This window comes from Temnothorax curvispinosus, unplaced genomic scaffold (genome assembly GCF_003070985.1).
Source record: "Temnothorax curvispinosus isolate PA1 unplaced genomic scaffold, ASM307098v1 QBEX01010444.1, whole genome shotgun sequence".
In the NCBI taxonomy this organism is placed as follows: domain Eukaryota; kingdom Metazoa; phylum Arthropoda; class Insecta; order Hymenoptera; family Formicidae; genus Temnothorax; species Temnothorax curvispinosus.
The window spans coordinates 273,271-296,097 of record NW_020220224.1 but is presented as its reverse complement, the minus strand read 5'-3'; the positions used below and the strand labels follow the sequence as shown (position 1 = coordinate 296,097).

The window sequence follows — 22,827 nt, the reverse complement described above, 5'->3', positions numbered from 1 at the left end:
CGATCGCTATGGTCTATATTTCATGGGTCTTCTATTACTTCCTTTCCTCGTCCACCTTCAAAAAAAGAACTGCAGTCATTTGTTTTCCCTCGCCTACGCCTTCAGTCCATCTAACTACGTTCTCCATCGTTTTGTCGAGGTTCATTATAAGAGAAGAGAAAAAGAAAAAAAAATGGAAAACATACAGGCGTGTCAATGAAGATTTTTAAAGTGTACTAATAAAATACAGTGTTTACGTTCTGGTCCGCTTCGTACATTTTCCCTATTGTTATTTTTCGTTTATATTACGTAAGTGATGAGTGTTTCTTCTCGATCGTAGAAAAGAAAACGGCAATAAATAATATCCATCAACAATCTGGAGACTCAACCGAAAGTCGCATTCAATTCGTTTTATATTATGAGAATTATATATAAAAATCACAAAATTGTTTCATTTTTAATATCGATTCGAGAGATAGGCTGACGATTATAAGGTGCTCTTATAATAACTAATATTTTTCTGTATTTATGACGAAAAAGAAGATTGTAAAGCGAGTAAGGCTTTAATACCGGAACAATACGCTTGCTTCATTAGCCATCTCGTCAAATTCTTCATTATTTTGCAATTGATCGTGTATTCAGACGTCGCCAAATCATTAAATCGTGAATTTCGGGCTCTCGTTTAGAAATCTTTCAATTAATTTTAATTTTTATTATGTTCTTCGAAAATTATAATTAGTTTTTATTTTTATTATGTCGATCAGTACATTTACAGTACAACTGTAATCGATTTTACATTGTTCTGTTGAAGGCAAGCGAATCGTTGCAGCATTCAATCCCAATATAGCAAGTGCAAAAGAAAAACCGTGAAATTCTCTCTTTCTTTCTTTCTTTCTTTCTTTTTCTCTTTCTGGTGGTTTAATAAAATAATACCGCACTCTCAGAAAAGAATTCTAGATACAATACTATTAGGATCGAAATAGGGCCAATCATATTTAGTATTGAAAGAAGAATATTTTAATCTTAAATAAAGGAATTCTTAAATTAGACTTCTAGAAAAAAGAATATTTTAATCTTAAATAGAGATATTCTTAAATCTAGAATAAAATAATCTTGATGCTATCCCTCTAATTTTCTCAGAATTATTCTAGATTCAAGAATTCCTCTATTTAAGATTAAAATATTCTTCTTTTAATACTAAATATGATTGGCCTTATTTCGATCCTAATAGTATTGTATCTAGAATTCTTTTCTGAGAGTGCGAGGACCCCTTTTTCTCTCTCCAGCTTAAAAGTTTACTCGTCGAAACCGTAATATTCCCGTTCTCGACGACGCCGTTTTACCGACGCACACAGGTCATTCGCGACTCGTAAATATATTGTTATACAATTACTGCGAGAACGTAAAACGCACGTGTATATACCTATGCCATCTCGACGTGTATGTTTAACCCGTCGTACTTTTCCCTTTTTTTGTCTCTTTTTCTTTTCTTTTTTTCTCTTTATGAGAATCGCGATCTCGACACGCACTGCCTTATGCATTCCTCATCTTTAATCTTCCGCATGTAGTTGCAGAAGTACGAAGAAGAGAAGATGCGATTTATCGATCCGTTTTGTAGCTCGCCGTCCGCAGTCCGCTTCCATTCCTTTCCGACCCCGCGGTGATGGCGATTAAATTAAATTAGGGCACCTCTTCCATCGGTCGGCGATACGAAAACGAAGACGATATTGCTCTAGATCTAGATTACTCGTGAAGGGAAAGGAGAGAGGGAGGAAGGAAGAGATATGCGGAACACTCTCTCGTGGAATATGCGACTGCAATGCAATTTCATGCACAGGATATTGCGTAATATATATGGAGAGGTAAAAGGCATAGTGGTGTAAGTCAAATTTTTTAAGACATTGATTCGTGTGCATAAATGCAATCTATACAATATATAAATTGCATCTATGCACACACGAGTGTGCCACTATGGCTTTTACCCCTCCATATGTCGAGCGGTCGGTGGTCGAGAGCATCAGACTCCTAACACTTTCAGAAGATGTAGGATATATCGAAAGATATATTTGCGATATAGGCTGTCTCGGAGAGGTGTAAATTAGTAATAGAATGTTATCCCCCGTGTACAATTCACGATGCTTCTTCCCCTTCTTTAGGAGAAAATAAAGTCACGCAATAATTTTTCTCTCTTGTAATTAAAACATCGCTCACGAAAATATTAATAAGTAAGGCATTTTTCGATATATTTATTATGTAATTAGTTGAGGTCGTGTGAAGCTGCACTTGATTTGTGAGCTTAAGTAAGATAATTGTTAATTAACGGCATGTTACAAATAGATAATTTTCTGTTATCGGCTTAAGTTTTGCAGCATAAATAAAAGAGTTCCTTACAGGCGTTAAAGTGTTAAACAATCGAAGATTTATTGATAATTACAATAAAAACAATGTCGAATGAGTTGTTTCAATAAACAGGGTGCTCCTGAGGTGTACATTGACGGCGGAATCATGTTTCTTTAATAATTATTTCATTTCTATTTTTTCTTTTATATTAACATAAATATGTATGTGATGTTAAATAACGGAAAATAGAAGAATCTGTTAGCGATAGAATTTACGCAATATACAAAAGTACTTAATTTTCCTAATTTGTCTTTATTGCATGAAAACAGATCAGTGCTTACTTGAATGATAATTTAATACTTGCTTTCTCAAATCTTTTTAACTATTACTGATATACATCACATTTGAGACAGCCTGTACATTTGTGTACATACTACTATTTTTCTTCCAGAAAAAGCACTTGAAGTTTCGATAATGGAACCGTCCTTCATTATCGAGAACGTGCAACTTTTATAAATTTAGTATGAAAATTCTAGTTAGAAGTGCCTTTTTCTCAGTAAACCGAAATCTCAATCTTGCATTTTGTGCGGAGAAATATAACGCATTTTATCCTCTAATGGGGAGGGGGGGAGTTGTATAAATTACAAATGACAAAATGCTTCTGCAATTTAATTTAATTATCGAATATATGCACGAATGATGAAAGATGAGAGAATGAAGATGTGTGTACGAGAGAGTGAGAGAGTGGTAGAGAAAGAGAGAGGATGGGAAGAAAAATCGATCCAAAGTTCTATTAATAACCGAGGCAGCGAATTATCCTGTACATTAGATTAATGTTTAATTATTTAATTCTACATTAACGTTAATGTTAACAAGTTTTATATCGGGATATAAAACGAATATGCATACTGTGTATGCGAAAGAGTTTTGTACATTGCCTAATAAAAGATTGATCTTTATTATTGTAAACCTAATTTGTTGTTTTAATTACAGAATATTATATATTTATAATATATACTAACATAGATAAATCATATGTTGTTGCCAATTGACAGAATTCTATTAAAAAGAAAATTTGCACTTTTACACTGTTCTAATTTTTATTGCTGGAATTTAGAACAAGATCCTTCTTTTGTTTGAGATCAATTTCTATGAAAGCATAAGTTTTACAAGTTTGTATTATTATATGCTGCTTTTTCTCTCTTATTTACTTATAATTATTTTTTATACATTATTTATTTATAAAAATTATATTTAAAAAACCACAATTTTACAGTAAGTGACAATTAAGCAACACTTTAAATTCACGTAACAATTATATTTTTAACATGCAAGAAATGTACTGTCAAGAGTTTCAATTCTATATAGCGATACTTAAAGTTTTAGAACTATTAACTATTAAAAAATATAGTGAATGTAATAACATATTTGATGAATTAAACAAATAGATAACAAAATGTTATTTCAAATTTAATTATTTAATTTCAAAGAAACTTAATCTATTTATCATATCCTGTATATTACTTTATATCAATCAATATATTTCTAAAGGATCGGCAGGATAAGTAGGTCACCGTAGACGAATAAAAATTGATCGAAAAAATACACGGTAATAAATATTTTATTTCAAATCGTTGGACAATCACATTAGTCTCGATTATTTCTAATATTTAAAAAATATATACAAAAGATATTTACAAATAAACAATTAAACGATCTGCCGTTACTGCATACGATATAAAAATAAATGTGTCATCACGCGTTTCCTTCTCGTAATCTTTGTATCTTATGACACGCAACCGCAATCGTAAAGGAATGAGTCGCAACACTTAGGAAAATACGCAAACGCAAGAAAAAGACAGACGTGCGTTATTGTTAGTTTTGTGATGCACGCTCACGAATTGACAACTAGTATTCTTGAATCGACTTCAAGCTCGTCGTAAATTCTCTCGCCCGCCTTAATCGTGAAAGCGAATAAGAACTCTCTTTTCGCCGTACAATTTTTTGTTGCGACGTGTTGTCGTCTATTTGGTCGGTAGATACGTGTTAAAGAGACAAATATTAAATTACATCCTGCTTTTCGATTGTACCATACTGCTTTTGACCGAATAGGTATGAACAAACACAACGAGCACGATTTTCCAATATCACTCTTTTCGCATAGCAAAATATAATCCCAAGAATATCTTCGGACGTTTAGATTTGATCCATAATTTAATTGTATCTGCGATAAGATTAATTATCCAGTCGTTAACGACTACACGTATGAGATATCCTTAGGATACACGCGGATGTTCTTAGAATATTTCTTAAAGTTATAATACTTTTTGTCTTTTTAATATTTTATCGGGACAAACTCTCTCTTCGCGCCATTTTACACTTTACACTTTAATATTGTATAATGCCTTTGGATTTCTATATGGAGATGTAAGTATCGGAAACATTGTTCTTAATTAGCTACGTCCTTATAGTTGTTAGACGGTCATCAGATATCTTAAAATATTTTCTTTTTGACGGTCTGAGCAAATCGGAATATCTTAAAATCGCATGCTACGTGAAAATCGAGTCAATAATGTCGATTAATTATGATGTATCACGTAAAGTAGCTAGATGTTATCTATATATATCTCTCTTTGTGCATATCTTTCGAACAACATGACACTCTAGTAAAAACATTGTAATTTTAATTGCGTACAGTACATCATATATATATAGTCTCTTTCATTTTGATTACAAGTGTTACTCGGCGATAACAATCGGTCCGCGAGAATAACGACGCTGTTCTCGCGTTTTCGCGTACAACCTAAATCATTTGAGGTATATCTCCTTACGTCATTACTGTCATTTCGCGTCATCTCGCGTCATCCCACATTCTTTGGTCTCTCTCTCACACTTTCTTTGGTTTTCCGTTTTCTCGTACTTGCTCAAACATTACAGGGTGTAGCTAACGTAAATAGCTTCTTATATTCCCACAATATATCTTCAGCTTTGTCCATTGTCTTTATTTACACTGTAAATATTAATATATTATATGTATACGACATTATAGATCATAAATAAATTTTTTGTATAAATATTGCGTGAAATTACGTGTTACAAGTTTGATTAATCTCATCGATAATAAGTGATTTTTTCCTAAATCTGATTAATACTCTGTATATTAAATTCGATTGGATATAGACAGACCTGTATCTCAGAATAAAAAGGTCTTCTCACATTTTCAATCGTAATTTTTTATCGTTCCTAGTTACTTAGAAGTCAGCTTGATAGCAGAAAGTAACCGTTCGACTACACCCTGCACGCTTTAAACGATTTTTCAATCGGGAGAGCTCGATCGCTCAAGTTAGTTCGAGTTATCGTTCCATCGTTTGTCATAAACTAGTACTTTCTTCTCCCGCATCCGGTCTTTCTAACATTCCCTTCTCGTCGATGCCTATAAAGTACGTTGTGACCTCTCCTTTCGGCTTGACATACGTCTCACCGCGTAGATGACACTTGACACCTTGCTGTTCCAAGATGGCAGCCGTATCCGCTGTTACCTAAACGAAATGCTCGTTTTATTGCACGAATTTATTAAACATTAATATTAAATGTAACGTCTAGACTTACCTGTATTTTTCCTGGTAGTCCAGTGGTGTCCATTCTGGATGCCATGTTTACGGGGTCGCCCCAAATATCGTACAACGGCTTTTGAGCCCCCACGACGCCAGCCGTCACCTCCCCATGAGAAATGCCGATCCTTAATCTGAAGACAAATTTCGGATTTCGTTCAAGTTTCTTTTAATTTTGCCGCTTTTTATCGTGCTTAGAATCTTGTGAGGTCGTGCTCACTTACTTGTGAGGTTTCGACGTGGTGAACGACCTCGCGTTCATTCTATCGAGCACGGACATCATTTGTACGGCAAATTGCACCATCACCTTGACCACATTGTCGCTGCAACTCTCGTCGCTTTCAGTGCTGTGCATTGAATCGCGTCGATTCGCTTCCAGTCCGCAAGCCGCCATATATGTTGTACCTAAATAAAAAATACGATAACAGACGAATTCAAATTGTCATCTAGAATCCAGTTTTTATTCATGTTGTTAATTCATTGATGATTATTCATGATTATTCATGAGATTCTCACCGGCGACCTTTATCTTCTCTATGCGACACATGAAGCAAGGATCGAAGAGTAACTTGTCGAATTCACAAATGATCTCGTTCAAATCACTAAGGATGTTACTCTCGACGATCGACAGTTCTGTCAGAGAGGCAAACATCACGGCGACGTTGTTGTGAGCCTCGTGATAAGGCTCGTTCTCCTCGGTTCGGTTCATGTTCAAATAAAACTCCGCTAAAAGCACAACCAGTCACACGATCAATCTCAGACAATAATCATCTCGATTACTGAACGTTATCGTTATTTCTAATCAGTATATCAAAAAATTGTAAGAGCCCCGTAAGATATTTGCGGGGACCAACGCACCGACGTGTTCCGGCAGAATATTACGAAGTAAAAGCTTGTTGGCATTCCTCGTATGAAACGCTTCATCCTGTTCCTTCGTTAGCTGACGTTTCCATTGATAATCCAGCCTGCTCAAGTATTCTGCCTAAATAAACATTCGTAAAAATTAACTCGTTGACGAACAACGTCGAGAACATTTCGCACAAATTGCGATTTCGGGGCTTACCTGACGATCGATGAGATGCAAGGAGAACGTGAGAAACAACACTGTCAATATATGCGCCAGTCTCGGTTCCATGTGAGGATTCCACGCGTCGCTCGACTAAAATGCATACGTTTCATACTATCTGTCATTTACTATTAATAAACAATTTTGTAAATGTAGCCAAATATTTTGAGACAATGGTGTATTTTTCATATTTTCATATTCTTCTTTTTATTAAATTTGTAACAAGAAAAATATTTCTTGAAAGAAATACGGATATAACACCTGAAATATATTAGATCGGTGCACCCAAACGTTCCACGCGTAAAAGGCTACCACGCAGATGCTTATCACTAATTTCAAGACGTAGTGGACCCTTAGGAAGAGGAAACTTGTGATGATCGCCAACGAGCAGGTCTCTGTCATTTGCTGGAAAAAAAAAATGCCGATGACGTGCGGGAACATCAAGGGCAGAATCGTCGAGACGGGAAATTTCACATAATTTCAACACCATGTACCTACTAAATAATCTTACCCAAGGTGTAGATGTGCATTCAAATTTGGAGGCGCCAACCTCCAACACGCTGGACGTTATGTTATTGTCCAATAGGTTCACATTTTCACATTCAAACTGAAAAGAGTTTTAACTCTTTAATCGTAGAGGAAAAAAAATTATCTTTTGATTTACGGCTAGACAATTGCTTCGATAGCTGAATTCATGGATGTATACGAAATAATCAACAGAAAAGAAAAAAATTGATCTGTTAATTAAGAAAATTCTTAATTAAGAGAATCCTTACAATCATATCAAGCATGGCGCATGCTGCAAGCATTATCGTGATCACCAGGTACAAGACCGTCCTCAGAAGGGCGCTCCATACAACCTAGAGGCGTAGAACATGAAAGAGAACAGAAAGATAATGTTAATTAAGTTACTGTTAATTAAATATAATAACTGCGAGCGTGTTAAATATTCAGCAACGCTATAGCTACCTTTACGCTCGTTTGATAAAAAAAGTACAGCAGTTTGTTCCGTGGATGTGGAACGTGTCCTTCGTGCTCGTCGTGTGGGTCCTTGCAGCGATTCCACACAAAGTGCATCCACGTGAGGGGTATTAAAGCGATCAGGAACATCAATGCCGACGAATAACCGACAAGTGTGTTCAGATGCCATCTAAAAATTTAACGAGTCTCGCATTATTAAGTCGATATCGTTGGCCTACGATTACCGGACAGATAATTAATTCTAATATGCCTACTTAGAGAGCATAAACGTGGGCACGAGGTACATAAGTCCCATGAAGACGAGCACAAAGGCAGAGCAGCCGATGTAAAACTTAAAGACGGGATCCGGTTCGCGTAGATATGGAATCTCCCAGCTCCATTTCCGAAATGTTAAGAGGAGTGGATTTATGTGCTTCCAATTGCTCCATTGTCTGGAAAAAAGCACGTTTTTTTTATCATCACTCTCCGATATTTTTCTATTAAAATATAATACTTCGCCCAAAATTTTTGAGAATTTAACAACCGGATTTTCAAATCTGGAGAAAAGACTCGCTGTAAAAATGCTTACTGCCATTTGCTGAGAGGCATCTGATTAATGGCGTTCTCCATCTCGGCGTCCGCTGCTTTCAACATTAGATGATAATCCCGTAGACAAGAATCCATGAAGTGCGTTCTTCGTCTGTAAGTGCTCGCGAAAACGTCCGCTTGATTGTTCACCATCATCCTCGTTCTGGAACTGGTGCTGATGATGGTATTGGTACGTCCATTGAACTTGACGTAGTGCTTGTTAGACATGGGATATGACAATATCGGCGAATCCGGACTAATGGCCTTCAAACTGTTCTCGCTGTTCTGCAACAAAGTTCGCCTGTCAACACTCGGCTGGGAATTCGCTCGATGTGAGCACAGGGTGATAAATCAGTGGCATAGGAGCATTCGTTCGTGGCATTAAACGCTAATGCTTTTGCAGCATGTAAGAGTCACAGAGAAGCGCGTATTTAAGGAATTGCGCGAATTGTAATTGTAGATTTGTAAGTGGAAAAATTTTTGTGGACCTATACATACGTATACAAGTAATAAAAGTTGATAAAAGTCGTTTAAGTTGATCTAAGTCAAAATATTGTAGCTCATATTGATTTAAAATAGTATTTTAGACACGAATTTGATTTTCCCACGCCACCGGGAGACACGCACCGCGTCGGCGACGGTAATGGCGTTTCCGGCAAGGACGGCGTGATGAGATAGCTGCGTATTCCATATTTTCGTAAAACCTCGTCGTCCAATCTTTCGACCGGGATGTAGTTGTAGTCACTCGCATTCACGAGATCCAGCGTCTGCTGAGTGACGTGGACTTTGCCGGGCTTCCCGGTCTGCTCCATTTTATTCGCTATCACCACGTCGCGCGACCAAACGTCGTATTGCCACTTGTTGGTGCCCAGGATTCCAGATATTATGTTGCCCGAGTGCACGCCGATCCTCATGTTCACGTCCACCCCGCTCTCACGGTAGACTCGCGCCCTCACCTCGTTGATGATTTTTATCATATCAAGTCCTACGTATTATTTTACAAAATAATATTTAATCAGAGAAAAGATATGGAAATGTTTTCTTATAATTGAAAACGATCATCAAATATTGCAATTATAAAAAAAATGAACACTGGAATTCCTAAGATTTTTATAACAAATTAATATGGCTATCTCTGAAGGATTAGTTAAATATCTTTAGAATAATGTCGTGCGCGACTTGCGTCAAATTTTTTTCTCGATACAATTGGATTCACGAATTAGAACTTTGCCTATCTCCAGATTTGGAAATAACTACATTGTTTTATTTTTATAAATATAAAATGTATAAAATAACATTCTCCAAATATTAGCTCGATATTTATTGATTGCATCACATTCCGCTGGATGACCGTAATGCATAAATAGACACCGTAATTTTACCGAGATCGACGCAGCTCTTGGCGTGTTGGGAATTCGGCGTGGGCACGCCACTCACGCAGTAGTAACAGTCGCCCAAAAATTTGATTCTCAGCACATTGTGCCTTTCAGACGCTTCGTCGAAACTGCCGAACAGATCGTTCAACGTTTCCACGAGTTTTCGTATCGGCAGCGTTACAGTCAACCCGGAGAAGTTTACCACATCCGCGTACAGGATGCTGACATTGTCGTGCGTCTCCACGCATAAATCGCTGAAATCGGAACAATTGGAGTAATAATATTCGAATAAAACGGAATAACATCGTATTTGCCGCGGAGACGTCGTACCCGTACCTGCCTTTCGGCGGAGGACTCTTCTTGTGCTCCTCCACGAATTTGAAGATATCCCGGAAATCCTTTTTGATTTTCGCTACTATATGTTGCGGCAGTATACTCCGCGTCAATTGCTCCTGCAAATGATTATTTCTAGCTTCAAATATGTTCGATCAGACTTTGAGTTTCTATATAATTTTACATTCTCGCAAATGATCACCTTTTTTATTGTATCTTTGCAATTCTCAATTTTATATTCTTGTATTCTTCATGGGCGTAAAAATATAGCAGGATTGTGGATAAAATCATGTCTAAAGCGTCGTCTACAATGGCAGCAAGAGTATGCAGTAAGACGTAAGCAGTAAGCTATTGACCAACCACAGTCAATTATTCTTGAATTGTAAAATCCCATTAGTCAATAACTTACTGCTTACGTCTTACTGTGTATACTCCTGCTCCCATTGTAGACGACGCTTAAATCAGTCTAGGGAGTTGAAGCGCAAAGGACAAGAGAAACTCAACGTATTTATCGTGGCTACGTGTTTACGTGCCCAGCATCGCGAATCTGTTTCTCGCATTCCCCGTACGTACTTATTCGCCTCCAAAGACGAATTATTCGAATGAAACAGGAAGAAAGACAAAGGAAAAAGACAACAGAATGAAGATAGAATAGATTAGATTCGACACACGGTTTTCGCTAATGAAGATTACCTCGAGATTAGCCAATATCTCATTTTCAATCTGACGTGCATTAACGCAATTACATCCGTTTAAACCTACTTCTTGATCCTTCTCATAGTTGAGCCTGAGCGTCGACTCGACGCACTTCCGGCGATCCAGGAAGGAGCGCCTGATAACGACCTCGTTCATGAACCTGAAGTAGAGTCCCAGAGCGTTCACGCACACGAAATATATCGCGTCGCTGACCATCTGCGATTAGGAAGGGGACAAAAGAAACAAAAGCATTCCATTCTTAGATGCTGATGGTTTACTGAATTTACTCGAGCAATCGCGCGGCGGTTTGCGTCAGCGCGATTACATCGCGCATCGTCGGCGTAGGGTTTACCTTGGTAACGTAATCGCCCGTGTTATTGTAGGTGATTATTGACAGGGTCGCCAGGTAACACATGCTGGCCGTAAGGCCGAGCACGAGGGCGTGCGAATTCTTCGTGATCGGCAGGAACACGTAGCATGCGAGAAGCGAGTGCGTTGCGTACGCCGGTCTGAAAAAAAAGAAATAAAAGGCTACTGAAGAAACGCATGTACATATAGCGGCGCACGTGAGTGAATTCGCGGATGCGTGCTTATTGATAAGAGTTAAAAACGCGATCGCGCAAAGCCGTGATAGCGTTTTTAGTTCTTCAACGAGAAAAAAAAATATGTGGCCACGCGCACGCAAAAACGATCGGTGGAAAACGTAAAAAGCGCGCGCCCGTATGCGTACCAAGGATGTTTCGATCTTTGTACGCCTGATTATTCCGCTAGGAAGGCCTTTCACATCATTAGGATAAAACCAAATCATTAAATTAATTTCTTGGAAACATTTTCTTCATATTCGAAATATGACACAACGATTGAAAATGTCTGACTATACATAAAACTTACATTATTATAACGTTATAGTTACTGTATAATATATTAATATTGTGGTTTCTTAATTCAAAATAATCGTCTAACTAAAAAAAAACGTATCGTAATCGTGCAAAAGATTTGTCTCGCGATAATGCGACACCTGTATCGCAACACCTTGAAAAATGTTCTTAAATTGATCATTATATTATTTTGTGCAATACGCCGGATAGAGATAATCACAATATCAAGTTATAATATCAGTCGCTATTCCGGCAATTGTTGCGTATGCGAGGACAAAAGCACGTCTTTATCAGTAATAAATATTTACGCGATTCGCGCTACGTAGTTATCGGGGAATAATTTCGATAAACCGTGCGCCAAATGAACAGCCGCTAGTTTCTAACGACGTTGCTAAATAGTGATGTTAATCGGATGCAATTTCGCACTATCCCGATCATGTTATCGGTACCTTATTGGCGGAATAACATCCTCGAAGGCGTAATACAGAGGTATGGTCAGATCACAAATGACCAAGAGCACAATGATCATCCAGGACAGCATGACCGGCAAATAGGTGTTCTTAGCCATATGCCTCGACCGGAATGATAGGGCGATCACAGGACACAGCAGAGCGCCCACGATGCAGTAGGTTACGATGTCTACCAAGCATTTCTTTATGCCAACCTAAATCAAGAAGAAAACTCCAGTTCGTATCCCAACGTTACTTATAAATTTTTAAAAGTTGCATAATTTATTAGACACCTCCAAGCAGCAACAACGTTATTAATTGAAGAGTTACTTCAGTATAGGATTGACGATAAGGAGCTAAGTGATTTAGTAAAAAGATATATTTTAATATTGATCTATTCATTGAACTATTCATGCAATTAAGAATTTATAAATAAAATGAAACGTTCTCTCTCTCTCTGTAAATGTTTTTAATTATAATAAATAATAAACTTACATTTTTGATCAAGGACAAGCAATACGTAAATCCAAGTAATAGGTGTAGTAAGATGAATATCGAAAGATAACCATATTGTATTCTCCTGTGATAGACCGTGTACAGCTTTTCTAGGTTCTTGTATTTGAATTGTTTCTGAAAGTGGAAGCTTGCGTGAGATCGTAATCAACTTGCTGAATCAGTGAATTATTACACATTTGATGAAAAATGGGAAGGAAGCTTATTGAGACAAAATCATTAAATTGTCAATTGTTATAAATATTTAGGAATTTAATAAGGAGATGAAGAAATGTCAGGATCTTATTTCTAAAGAAATTTTATCTGAATATCCTATCCATCGTGATTTTTTAGTTTTTAGTTTTATGTAATTCCTTAAAGCTTTTAGTTGTGTTTTTAATATAAATTTTACAAGTGTATAACGATAATTGGCCTTCTGATCAGATGCGAAAGTAATAAAACAAGAAGAGAGCACGCACGTTCGATAATAAAACAAACAATATCTTTGCTTCGTTTCAGAAATATCATCATTAGATAGTCGCATAGCCATAGATTATCCGAAGTGTGCATCGTTATCGTTCCGTATAGAAAGTGTCAGTCAATACAGATTAAGGGTGATGAATATCGCCATTGTGAGAAACACGCGCAGTTCAATGTCGCAATTCATCTCAGCGAGCATTCGAGAAGAAACACACGAGAAGAAACGAGGGAATATTTGCAAAAAAATCACTTTTCCGTCAACGGCAAAGTCCTTTGTTGTTCATTTTGCATCACGGTCCCGTACACGAAGCGATTATATTAATGAGAGTTCCTCTTTTTAGTGAATAATTGATGTATTTATCAAAATGGAAATGTTCTTTTATGGAGCAATCTTCTTTTACATTGGAACGTCATTTTGATCGATATAGAAGTATCTTTAGAGCGAGAGGCATCATCGTCGCATCATTACCTATATTATTTTCCGGGGAAGTATCTAAAATTAAAATTTTCGTGTCAGAATACCTACACGCAATCACGCGCGAATGGAGCATACTCCTTTATTTCAAGACTCTCCCATCCTTGTACTCCAACGTCCATAACGTGTTCCAATTTTGAGAATTGATCATTTTCAATTTGTCATTTCCAAAAATTAAGATGTATTTAACGATCAAGGGATGGATAATGGCTACGTGGCAACGTAGGCCAGCGAACTGATAACTGCACGTTCTTTTTCACTTTCGCTCTCGTAACATATCACAAGGCGGTACGCACTATAAATCGGCGCTCGAAGATCGTGACGGGAGAGTCCTTATGAATTCTTCCTCGCGAGGAACTCACAGGTCGGGGCTGTGCTTCCGCCAGCACGTTCGCCCGCACGACGATCGCACGGCGATCTGCCGATCGCGTGTGGACTGTGGCGCGCGCAAATTATACACGGCTAAGCTCGTAAAACGATAAAGCTGTCATCCGGCGCAATCGCGCAGTCCCAGCGTCCCAGCTCCTCCAGCATGCATCGTATGCATCGTGGAATGCACCGCAGACTCCCGCTGGAATTCCGCTGGAATTGCGCGTCTTCGAACTGCTTCAGAATTAATCCCTACTGATGTACCCGCGCGAGTACCAGGGTGTGCTCACTCACAGCTTTGCTCGATCCTTTCTTTTTCTAACTTTGCCCATTATATATATATAATTTGAATATAGTTAATAATTTAAAAAGGTCGAGGGTCGAGCATACCTGCACGAATCCAACGATTTCAAATTCTTTCATTTGAGAACTCGCTTAGATCGTTCTAGTCTTAATAAATTTTTGATCATTTCATACTTTTTGCAGCAAAAATTAAGAATGAATAAGTTAGAGTATCACGTGCCGAGTTTCAAATACCGATTGACTGGGCTCGAGATAACCGCATATTTTTCTGAGACAATTTATAAGAAAAGTCTCGAGAAATCTCTTATTCCTCGCGATATCTCGCGGTACATTAAGCGAGCAAGATTATCACGAGCACGTGGATTTATCCAAAGGCATCTGCGTGCATGTTCTAAAAATAGATTCCTCCCCCACACGTTTCACGGGATTTCATCATTGCGGTCATCGTAATGCAAATAGAATATATTATCGCACTCCGGTGGCCAATATTCAGATAACGCGTGACGTACTATCAGATGGCAAGAGGTCCATAAGACGGAACATCTGCTTTCACTTGACGGTACTCACGTGCGAACGGCCGAAAGGCCCGAAATTTGCGCCGCGAAGCCAACGTGCGACCTTTTTCCACACAATGCACGACCACACCCGTCGAAAAATCGCGTCCGTCTAAAATGCAGCGGTTAGCCAAGGTGCGCTTGAAGGCACCTCCACTTGCAGCAGCAGCAGCAGCAGCAGCCGGGGGAAACGTGCTTCCGTGCTTTCGTCTCGCGCGTGCGTTTTGTCCGCACGTTGCTGTCGCAGCTTGCGAATCTCCTTCTCTCTCTCTCTCTCTCTCTCTCTCTCTCTCTCTCTCTCTCTCTCTCTCTCTCTCTCTCTCTCTCTTTCGTCTCGCTGAATATTGATCTTCAATCCCGAATTCGCGCAGCAGGTCTCCTTTGCAACCTCCTCCTCCTCCTCCTCCTCTCACCCCTTTTTGTCTTTCTCTCTCAGTATTGTTCATCGTCCTCCTCGTTTTTTCCATTCTTCACCCCTTTCGATCCAAAGTTATTCGTATTGTGACGATGATAATAAATAATGGATTCATAAATGATTATCACATTAAATAATAATATTAGATAAAACGCGTGAGAATAAGAGCCTTGCATAAGAGCCTAAATACTTAAATTATCACATTGCATATTCTTGCAACGTTTTTTAAATTGTGATATTGTGCAATCTCGCAATTCGACATCTCTGAAATGTCTCTGTAGCATTTGCAATGTGTTGGGGGATCCCGCGATGTATTGGGATAGAGATATCTCGTTATTGAGGAATTCCCCTTCCTCAAACAAGCAAACGTATATCTTCGATGAAATCTATCGGTTAACAAACGCATCCGAGAGGATTGATTGGACTGAGATTATCGTGAGATTATCGTGAGTCCTGCCGAGCGTTGATTTATTGGTATAACTTTCGGGAATCGAACCAAAGTAAATTTGATCGAAAATGATTTCAAGTAACAAAATTATTCTGTTCGGTATTCACGAAAAAATTTACACGATTTGGAACGGATTTTCTAGTAAGAAACTATAATAGAAATTATTTATCCAAGAATAGAATCTCCTCCACACAGAAATAACATTATCAATTTTTATGACATTTGATCCTTCTTGAACTGCTTATTTAATCGGTAATTAACTTGTGGTATACCCTGCGCGAGGAAATGATCGCGCTTTCCTGTGCGAGAGTAATAAAAAAAAGCGACGGTGCTTCCCCGGCTCTGCATATCTTCTTCTCGAGCTTTGTAAGCTGCTCGAGCTCGCTTCACGGCGAACATCCTTCGGTCATTCAGATAAATCGATCGTCGCTCGATAAGTTGCACCTTCGAAGAATTCATGTTCTTTCTCGCTCACTCCGCTTGGCGAGTCATTCTCTTCTGATAGTGACTCTCGTGCTAAAAATTCCTCGACAATCTTGTTTTCCAGGTAACATCGTCTGAGAGAACGTTATCAATTCCGAATCGCTGGTGAAATTCTCTTGGTTGAAGCTATATGTCGCGCATTTGATGCGATTACGCTTCATTGACGTCTCGTGCAGATTCTGAAGTTCATCGCCAAGTTTTTTTTTATGTGCTTCAGCGAACAGTGACTTCGACATATATCAGAGGTTTAAATTTAAAATCAAGATGTACAATTTCTCGCAAATTATATTTATACGCTTCAAAAGTTTTGCAGTATTTTTTTTGTAGACTTGAAATGAAGATGAATGATCGCGAGGAATACTTGAGGTTGTAAAAATTTGGATATTAAAATAGTCGTTTAATCCAAGGTTTTAAAATGCAAAGTGCACTCGCAAAACTCGATAAGTTAAAGTACTTGATGAGATTTACGAAGTACTTTAGCTGCCGTAGATCTTTTAGTCCAGAATTTGAGTTTGAAAGTCCAAGAAAGAAAAATATCAAACTTTTAAAACTACAATAAAATTTTAATATAAAAAATTGCATTATTACGTTTACATATAATAATACAATTCTAAATTTTTATTACTTAATTTATAATTAATTATACGTAGACAAAATGATAAGTCTGTCAATAATTTTTTAAGTTATAAGCTCATTTCATTTTATACAAATAATTTTCAAATTATGCTCATTATAAGAAGTAATGTCATATAATCTGAATCAATTATAATATAAATAAAAATGTATATTTATCTTATAAACTGCATTAATAAAAGAACAATGAACAAAGCCGAAAATAAAAGAGAGTTATCTAAATTCGAGGCAACGCGAATCAGGTGATATGACGCCGTATAGTCCAGCAAGAATGAGGAGCAAGAACAAGCTCACAATCAGTAAAGTACCCATCCTCGCGATTGAGGCTATTCAAACATTCACCGGTAAAGACAGATGGTTCTAATGTGATTAATCGATCACTTACCCTCAGACCGGACCATGTCCATTCATCAAAGCTATTGGGAGAGACAATGCGGCCATCGTCCACCTTCTGCAGCGAACTCAGCGACGCTCGGGTCACCAGTTCCACGTCCATCCTGGCCCCGCTGTTGGTCGATCTCGGATCATCCATGTCGATGACGGTCACAGCAAGACGACGACGGCGGTGACAGCGAGCTCGCGGCTGTCATAGATGCATTCATCGCGATGACGGATCTGCGACTGGAGAACGATCGCGACGAATCGCAAAAGTGAATCACCCCGAGCGTTAGGCGTCAGGTTCCGCGATGATCGCGCCAAGCCAAGCCCAGGCTTTATCGTGATAAGAGAAATGGGCCACTCGAAACGCTCCCCCTGCGACTACTGATCCCTACTTCGTCCCTCTCCTTTCTTTCTCTCTTTCTTCCTCTCCCTCTTTCTCTCTTTCTTTCTCTCTCTTTCCGACCAACTATAATGCACGTTCCTGATTTTTTTTATATTTGCAAACTCTGCCTGGTGCACTGCACAGCATCGATCGTGAATGATAAAGTGACCAGCGGGAAAGAAGCGTTCTCGTTGTCTCGTTGTCGGAAAAGACAAATGAAATATATTTCTGGATGAAAACACCTTTTCAAAGAATTCGCATGGATCTCGGAAAGAAGAACACAAATATCTCAATATAATAACGTAATCAGAAACATCCACCGCCCGCTGGCATTCAGAAAGGATTCACGTTACTCGCTGGCGTAGAATTCACTTCGCGTCAAAGAACACTAATATATTTGTGCACACGCGCTTCACGTGTCTATTTTTAAACGAATTAAATAAATATGGGATCCGCGACTGTTCTGTCGAAAACTTTCACATTTATCGGCAAATTGTATCAGGCAAAATACGACGTCAAGAATAGCTTCCAAGTTCTTCTTGCCTTTGAACGTGGTGTTTTCAAAATCAGGTAATCGATCCTCGCTGCGTCCGACAACTGAATTCGTCCCCCGCCTGAAAAGAGAAGCTCTTAAGCTCATATTTGGTGTCATGAAGTGCCGCAGAAACGTAGTCATCGATCATTAGAGGAGAGGCACAATTAAATCTTTAAAATATCTGTTACAAAGAATAATTGAGAACGATTACGTTTCTGTTGTGCGTTAAAAGCTCCACAGAACGGAGAAACTCTTATATATTAAGACTCAACACTTTTATTCTGCCACAGACAACTATAGCTTTATTGACCGTTAATAAGAACATCTGACAGGATAAAAGCTTTAAATGCTTTTTTCTTTTTTGAATAGCAACATGCTCGCACGTTCTTTCTCCAGCAATCGCCAACAATTGAATTATCGAACCAGATTGCGGAAGAACACTCGATAGCAGCTCTCCTGCGTCTATTTTTGCATCTCTCGTCTGCGGCTCTCTTCTTCGCTCGCCTTTATGAAATCCCCGCGAGATAGCCGAAATTGATCGGAAAATTAGGTAGATATTTTTGCCAGACGATAACACTCGGTTCACGTGGGATTACGACACGTTTTTATCTCGCTGACGGTATCAAGTATATTAAAATAGAACACATGTAACGTTTACAGAATATTTGTTAAATTATTCTTCTTTGTTATTACAATAACTTTTTTAATAAAATTATTTTTTTAACATTTTATTCAGGGATATTTAAAATAAACGAGAATTTCAAACTGAGCTGTTTGCGATAAAGCGTGGGTAATTAATAACATCATTACAGTATAATAAAACTAATTAAAGTTAAAATTTGGAGCATTTTATCCAATTCGCTAGATCAAAGTATATTTCGAGGTATTATATCTCCAATCTTCAAAACCTTCATGCTTCGTCATATCCTTGCCGTTTAATTACATGTATCAAAGATTAACCGAGTTACATTTCGTTACGATAATGCGACAATCAACAAACCGTGACCTGACTCAGAAAGTGAAATCTACAAAGAAGCGAAGGAAATATTTTTATTTGTGCAGTTATATGCCATCGCGAATGTTTTCATCCCCGACACTTTCTCCGGCGCACAATCACGATAGATCATTTACCATCTCGCGTTGCAGCGTAAAGCGTGACCTCACCAACGCCAACGATCGCATGTTACCTCACGATAGAAGACTACGATTACCTAATCGTTGAAATCGGCTGCTACAAGCAATAATAATATTAGAGCGATGATAACAGGTATTAAAATGCAGCAGGCACTTTTCGGACTTTGATGGCTTCTGCCGGATAGAGATGACCACAGGATAGCGATTTTGGCGAGCCATAATTGTGGAGATCTAAGTAGTAATAATAATAATTAGAGAGCCCGGACGGGGGAATTGGATAATGAGATTTGGTTTCGCGTAGTGATATATATGCGCTTTTGTATGCGATTTTGACGATCGCACTTAAGTTTCAAAGGTAACTTTCCGAGCTCTAATTGTATTCTGCCCCTTCCGGATCATGCGGCTTCGCGGCCAAATCGAGCGGTTTAAACGATCATGTCTGTTCGAGAAAGGACGCTCTTAATGGGCCGTCTCGACAGAATAGAATATTTCAAATGAATATTAATTATATTGATCGATTATCGCGATGATTCAACCGAGAGGAATCCCGAGTTAACGTACGAGTATATCGATCGCCGCGCGTGCCGAGTCTGCAGGCGTCGTATATTTTGATTTATTTTGATTGATCATCAAAGGTTTACCGAATTAACGACCGAGCACACTCATTAGTATCAAGAACGTGATTAATGATAAAGTGTCTGATAGGCGCGTTTTAAAACTTGAATGGCTAATGACTGCTCGCAATTACTTCAATCAGAAATACAAATAAAACAAAGTGTTTTACGTCTAATACACGCTTCACATCAAATAAGAATATTAATTAACGCGTCAAACGAATTGGAATAAAAGGAAAGGAGTGAATAAAGTCGAAACTTCTATCACCGAAATAAAATAAATTGAAGTAGCCGAATAGATAAAACGGCGAAAATTAAAAAGTTAGGAAAAATTACGACCCTCTTTAATACTTTCATTGAGGAAGAATCCAACTTCAAATTCATCCAGAGCTCATCCTAAACTAAAGTTACAGGTGACGAAGCGTTCCGTACGATCGCCGAAAATGAATTCTTAACGTCGTCGACTTCCGTTCGCCGCGATCGAACTTTGCGAGCTTCGTATCTCTCGATACCCACCTGATCGACGGCTCCTCCACTTCCGGATAAAAGGTCAGCCGGCAACTTTCGCGGTAAACCACAGCGCAAGTATATACGGAACCTTTTACGCGCGCGTTTCTCTTCCCTTTTGTTTATTTTTCTTTTCACACAGACGTTTATTTTTTTTTCACGCGCGTTACCTCCGGAGGCACGCACGGGCACGGGACTCGTCGGCGTTTCCTCGCGAGAAATGCGAGACAAGACCACTTTCCACCGCCGATATCGCCGCGCGACGCGCGAGGCAGCGGGCAGCGGGCTCGGCAGGTGTGACGACGAACAGCGCGACATGGGTCGTACACCCGCGGCTTCTTTTCGATTCGAGTCATGGTAGAGGCCCTCAAGGCCTACCCCGCGCCGACCGCCGACATCGCGCGCCTCGGCACGCACGCATGCATGCATATTGCGCTTTCCGTCGAGAGCCCTGGACTCCGAAGACTCCTGATGACTCTCAATGGCATTTTTTACGACTTCCGCCGCGCCGGGTTGCCGTCTCGATCGGGAAGGTCGACCCCGGGCGATCAAATCGCGGAAATCTCGCTCATAATCTCGCTCATGACCCTGGCAAAAAGATTATCTCGAGCCATTAAAAGCCATAATTCCGATATGGAGCATTTAAACAGACTGTAATTGTTTTTGTTTTCTAAAATTCCGAAAAAAAATGAAATACAATTAAATAAAATTTTTAACGATCTTAGAACGATCGTGTTTTGCTAGATTTTACGGGAAGATTATCACAAAAAAGTAATTCTTTTATTTATCATTTTAATGATCACGTTAATCAATTTTATAGCTCGACGTGCGTGAATGTTAGAGGAGTACGAAGATAAATAGCGGTATATAAAATAAAGATTGTTATCTTTTATTACAAATCAAGATTGAATACTAAAAAAATATTCCTGACATCATATCTGTCACACGATATGGATATTCAGAAGAAATTATTTAATCACTTTGAAATATATTACAAATAAAAACAAAATTGCTTGTCAAAAATTTGCTCCAAGAATGGAATTGAACGGATTAGCCATTAGTTTATTTTCTCTCTATAAATAGAAAATATCGATTGATTGATAGATCTTGAGACGATGCAAATTCGCGGAGAGTAAAGTGACGTTTATGATAATTGTCATCGCCGGACGCGATGTTTTTACACGTGATGTCAATTTTCACAACCGTGCGATGTTTCATGCAGAAAGAAGCTACGCTGACCTCGATTATCTGGTGTTAACTGGAGGAGCCTGACGGTGTCATGTCATCGTGAGTTTCGCGTCGAGCGTTGCACGCATGCCGGTGACTATAATTAACGATCGGATCGGGCTTTAGGCATAATGAAGGAGGTGCGTTCAACGTTGCAAAAAGCCTGCTGTATGAAACTTTATAATATTATTTGAAATAAAATCTGTACGGATTCTTCTCGATCCCTGCAAAAATCTCGAAGCGCGGGCGAAAAATCTAGTATCTATATATAAATATCCAGTATGTAATTTCTTGTAACGACCAACAGCCCAAATTGATTGAAGCAATTCGCGTGAAAATATAGGATTTAATCAACCAGTTACGCATCAGACAATTGGAGACTATATTTTCCTCTCCTTTAATTAAAAATAAAATAATATCTCAAATGTTTTAGGGGGGGATTAAAAACTTTTAAATCGCATCGATCTATGTAAATTATATATATGCTTCGAGCAAAAAAGTTTTAAATCTTTTAAAACTGAAAACAATTAAGGCAATTAAAATTGATTCAAGACGATTCGTATAAAATGATGGATATAAAATGAGTTGATGGTGATTTTGCTTGATTAATTTCGAATATCGTGTACATAAACACACACACACACACACACACACACACACACACACACGAACCTTTTTCAAAGCATTCGATACTTTTGAAGCTGCACTCCTGATCGTGTGTTTATTCGTGAATGAGTCGACCAAGGCTTATTCGATTAAACACATTTGTCACATTTGTCTTCGGCATTCCATAGTCTTATCGGACGCGAAAAGCACAAGGAATCTCACCTGTCGTGGCCCTATCGTGTTTAAACTCGCCTACGAAAGAGCGATACCGCTATTATGACCTGAGCAATCTACGTTTACTGGACGCAACGCGCGCGAGAGAATAAGAGAGAGAGAAAAAGAGAGAAGAAAAAAAGGGAAAACGATGCGTAACTCGACTCGACTGTTTTTTTAGCGGTTTAACTTTAACTAAGCCGCGACGATTCTCGGCGGATCGCAAAAAACCGCGAACCGTGTCTCGTTCGTGACTCCGTGCGAATACGTTGCACGGAGAGCCGCGGCTGAATTACGTTT

At 38.6% G+C, this 22,827-nt stretch overlaps 1 protein-coding gene across 3 annotated transcripts; it reads right to left on the bottom strand.

Moving 5' to 3' along the window:
- Nucleotides 1-3,921: 3,921 nt before the first annotated feature.
- LOC112460271 (adenylate cyclase type 2-like) lies at nucleotides 3,922-22,736 on the bottom strand. Of its 3 annotated transcripts, XR_003041427.1 has the most exons (22): nucleotides 22,381-22,736; nucleotides 17,314-18,305; nucleotides 12,772-12,906; nucleotides 12,277-12,491; nucleotides 11,302-11,458; nucleotides 11,016-11,165; nucleotides 10,257-10,372; nucleotides 9,927-10,174; nucleotides 9,172-9,529; nucleotides 8,546-8,824; nucleotides 8,232-8,408; nucleotides 7,966-8,146; nucleotides 7,773-7,856; nucleotides 7,508-7,603; nucleotides 7,258-7,401; nucleotides 6,994-7,089; nucleotides 6,789-6,912; nucleotides 6,447-6,656; nucleotides 6,155-6,335; nucleotides 5,929-6,064; nucleotides 5,506-5,858; nucleotides 3,922-5,329 (listed from the first exon to the last, which is right to left on the bottom strand). XR_003041427.1 is itself a non-coding variant. In XM_025024885.1 (21 exons), the coding sequence occupies exons 2-21, from the start codon at nucleotides 17,458-17,460 to the stop codon at nucleotides 5,691-5,693; spliced, it is 3,402 nt and encodes a 1,133-aa protein (XP_024880653.1). In that variant the 5' UTR covers nucleotides 17,461-18,305; nucleotides 22,381-22,736; the 3' UTR covers nucleotides 3,922-5,690. The 3 variants fall into 3 exon arrangements, 2 of the variants coding, with proteins under 2 accessions (XP_024880653.1, XP_024880654.1); XM_025024885.1 differs by having other exon boundaries at nucleotides 3,922-5,858; XM_025024886.1 differs by lacking the exons at nucleotides 3,922-5,329; nucleotides 17,314-18,305; nucleotides 22,381-22,736 and adding an exon at nucleotides 14,963-15,049 and having other exon boundaries at nucleotides 5,691-5,858.
- Between the last annotated feature and the right edge of the window lie 91 nt (nucleotides 22,737-22,827).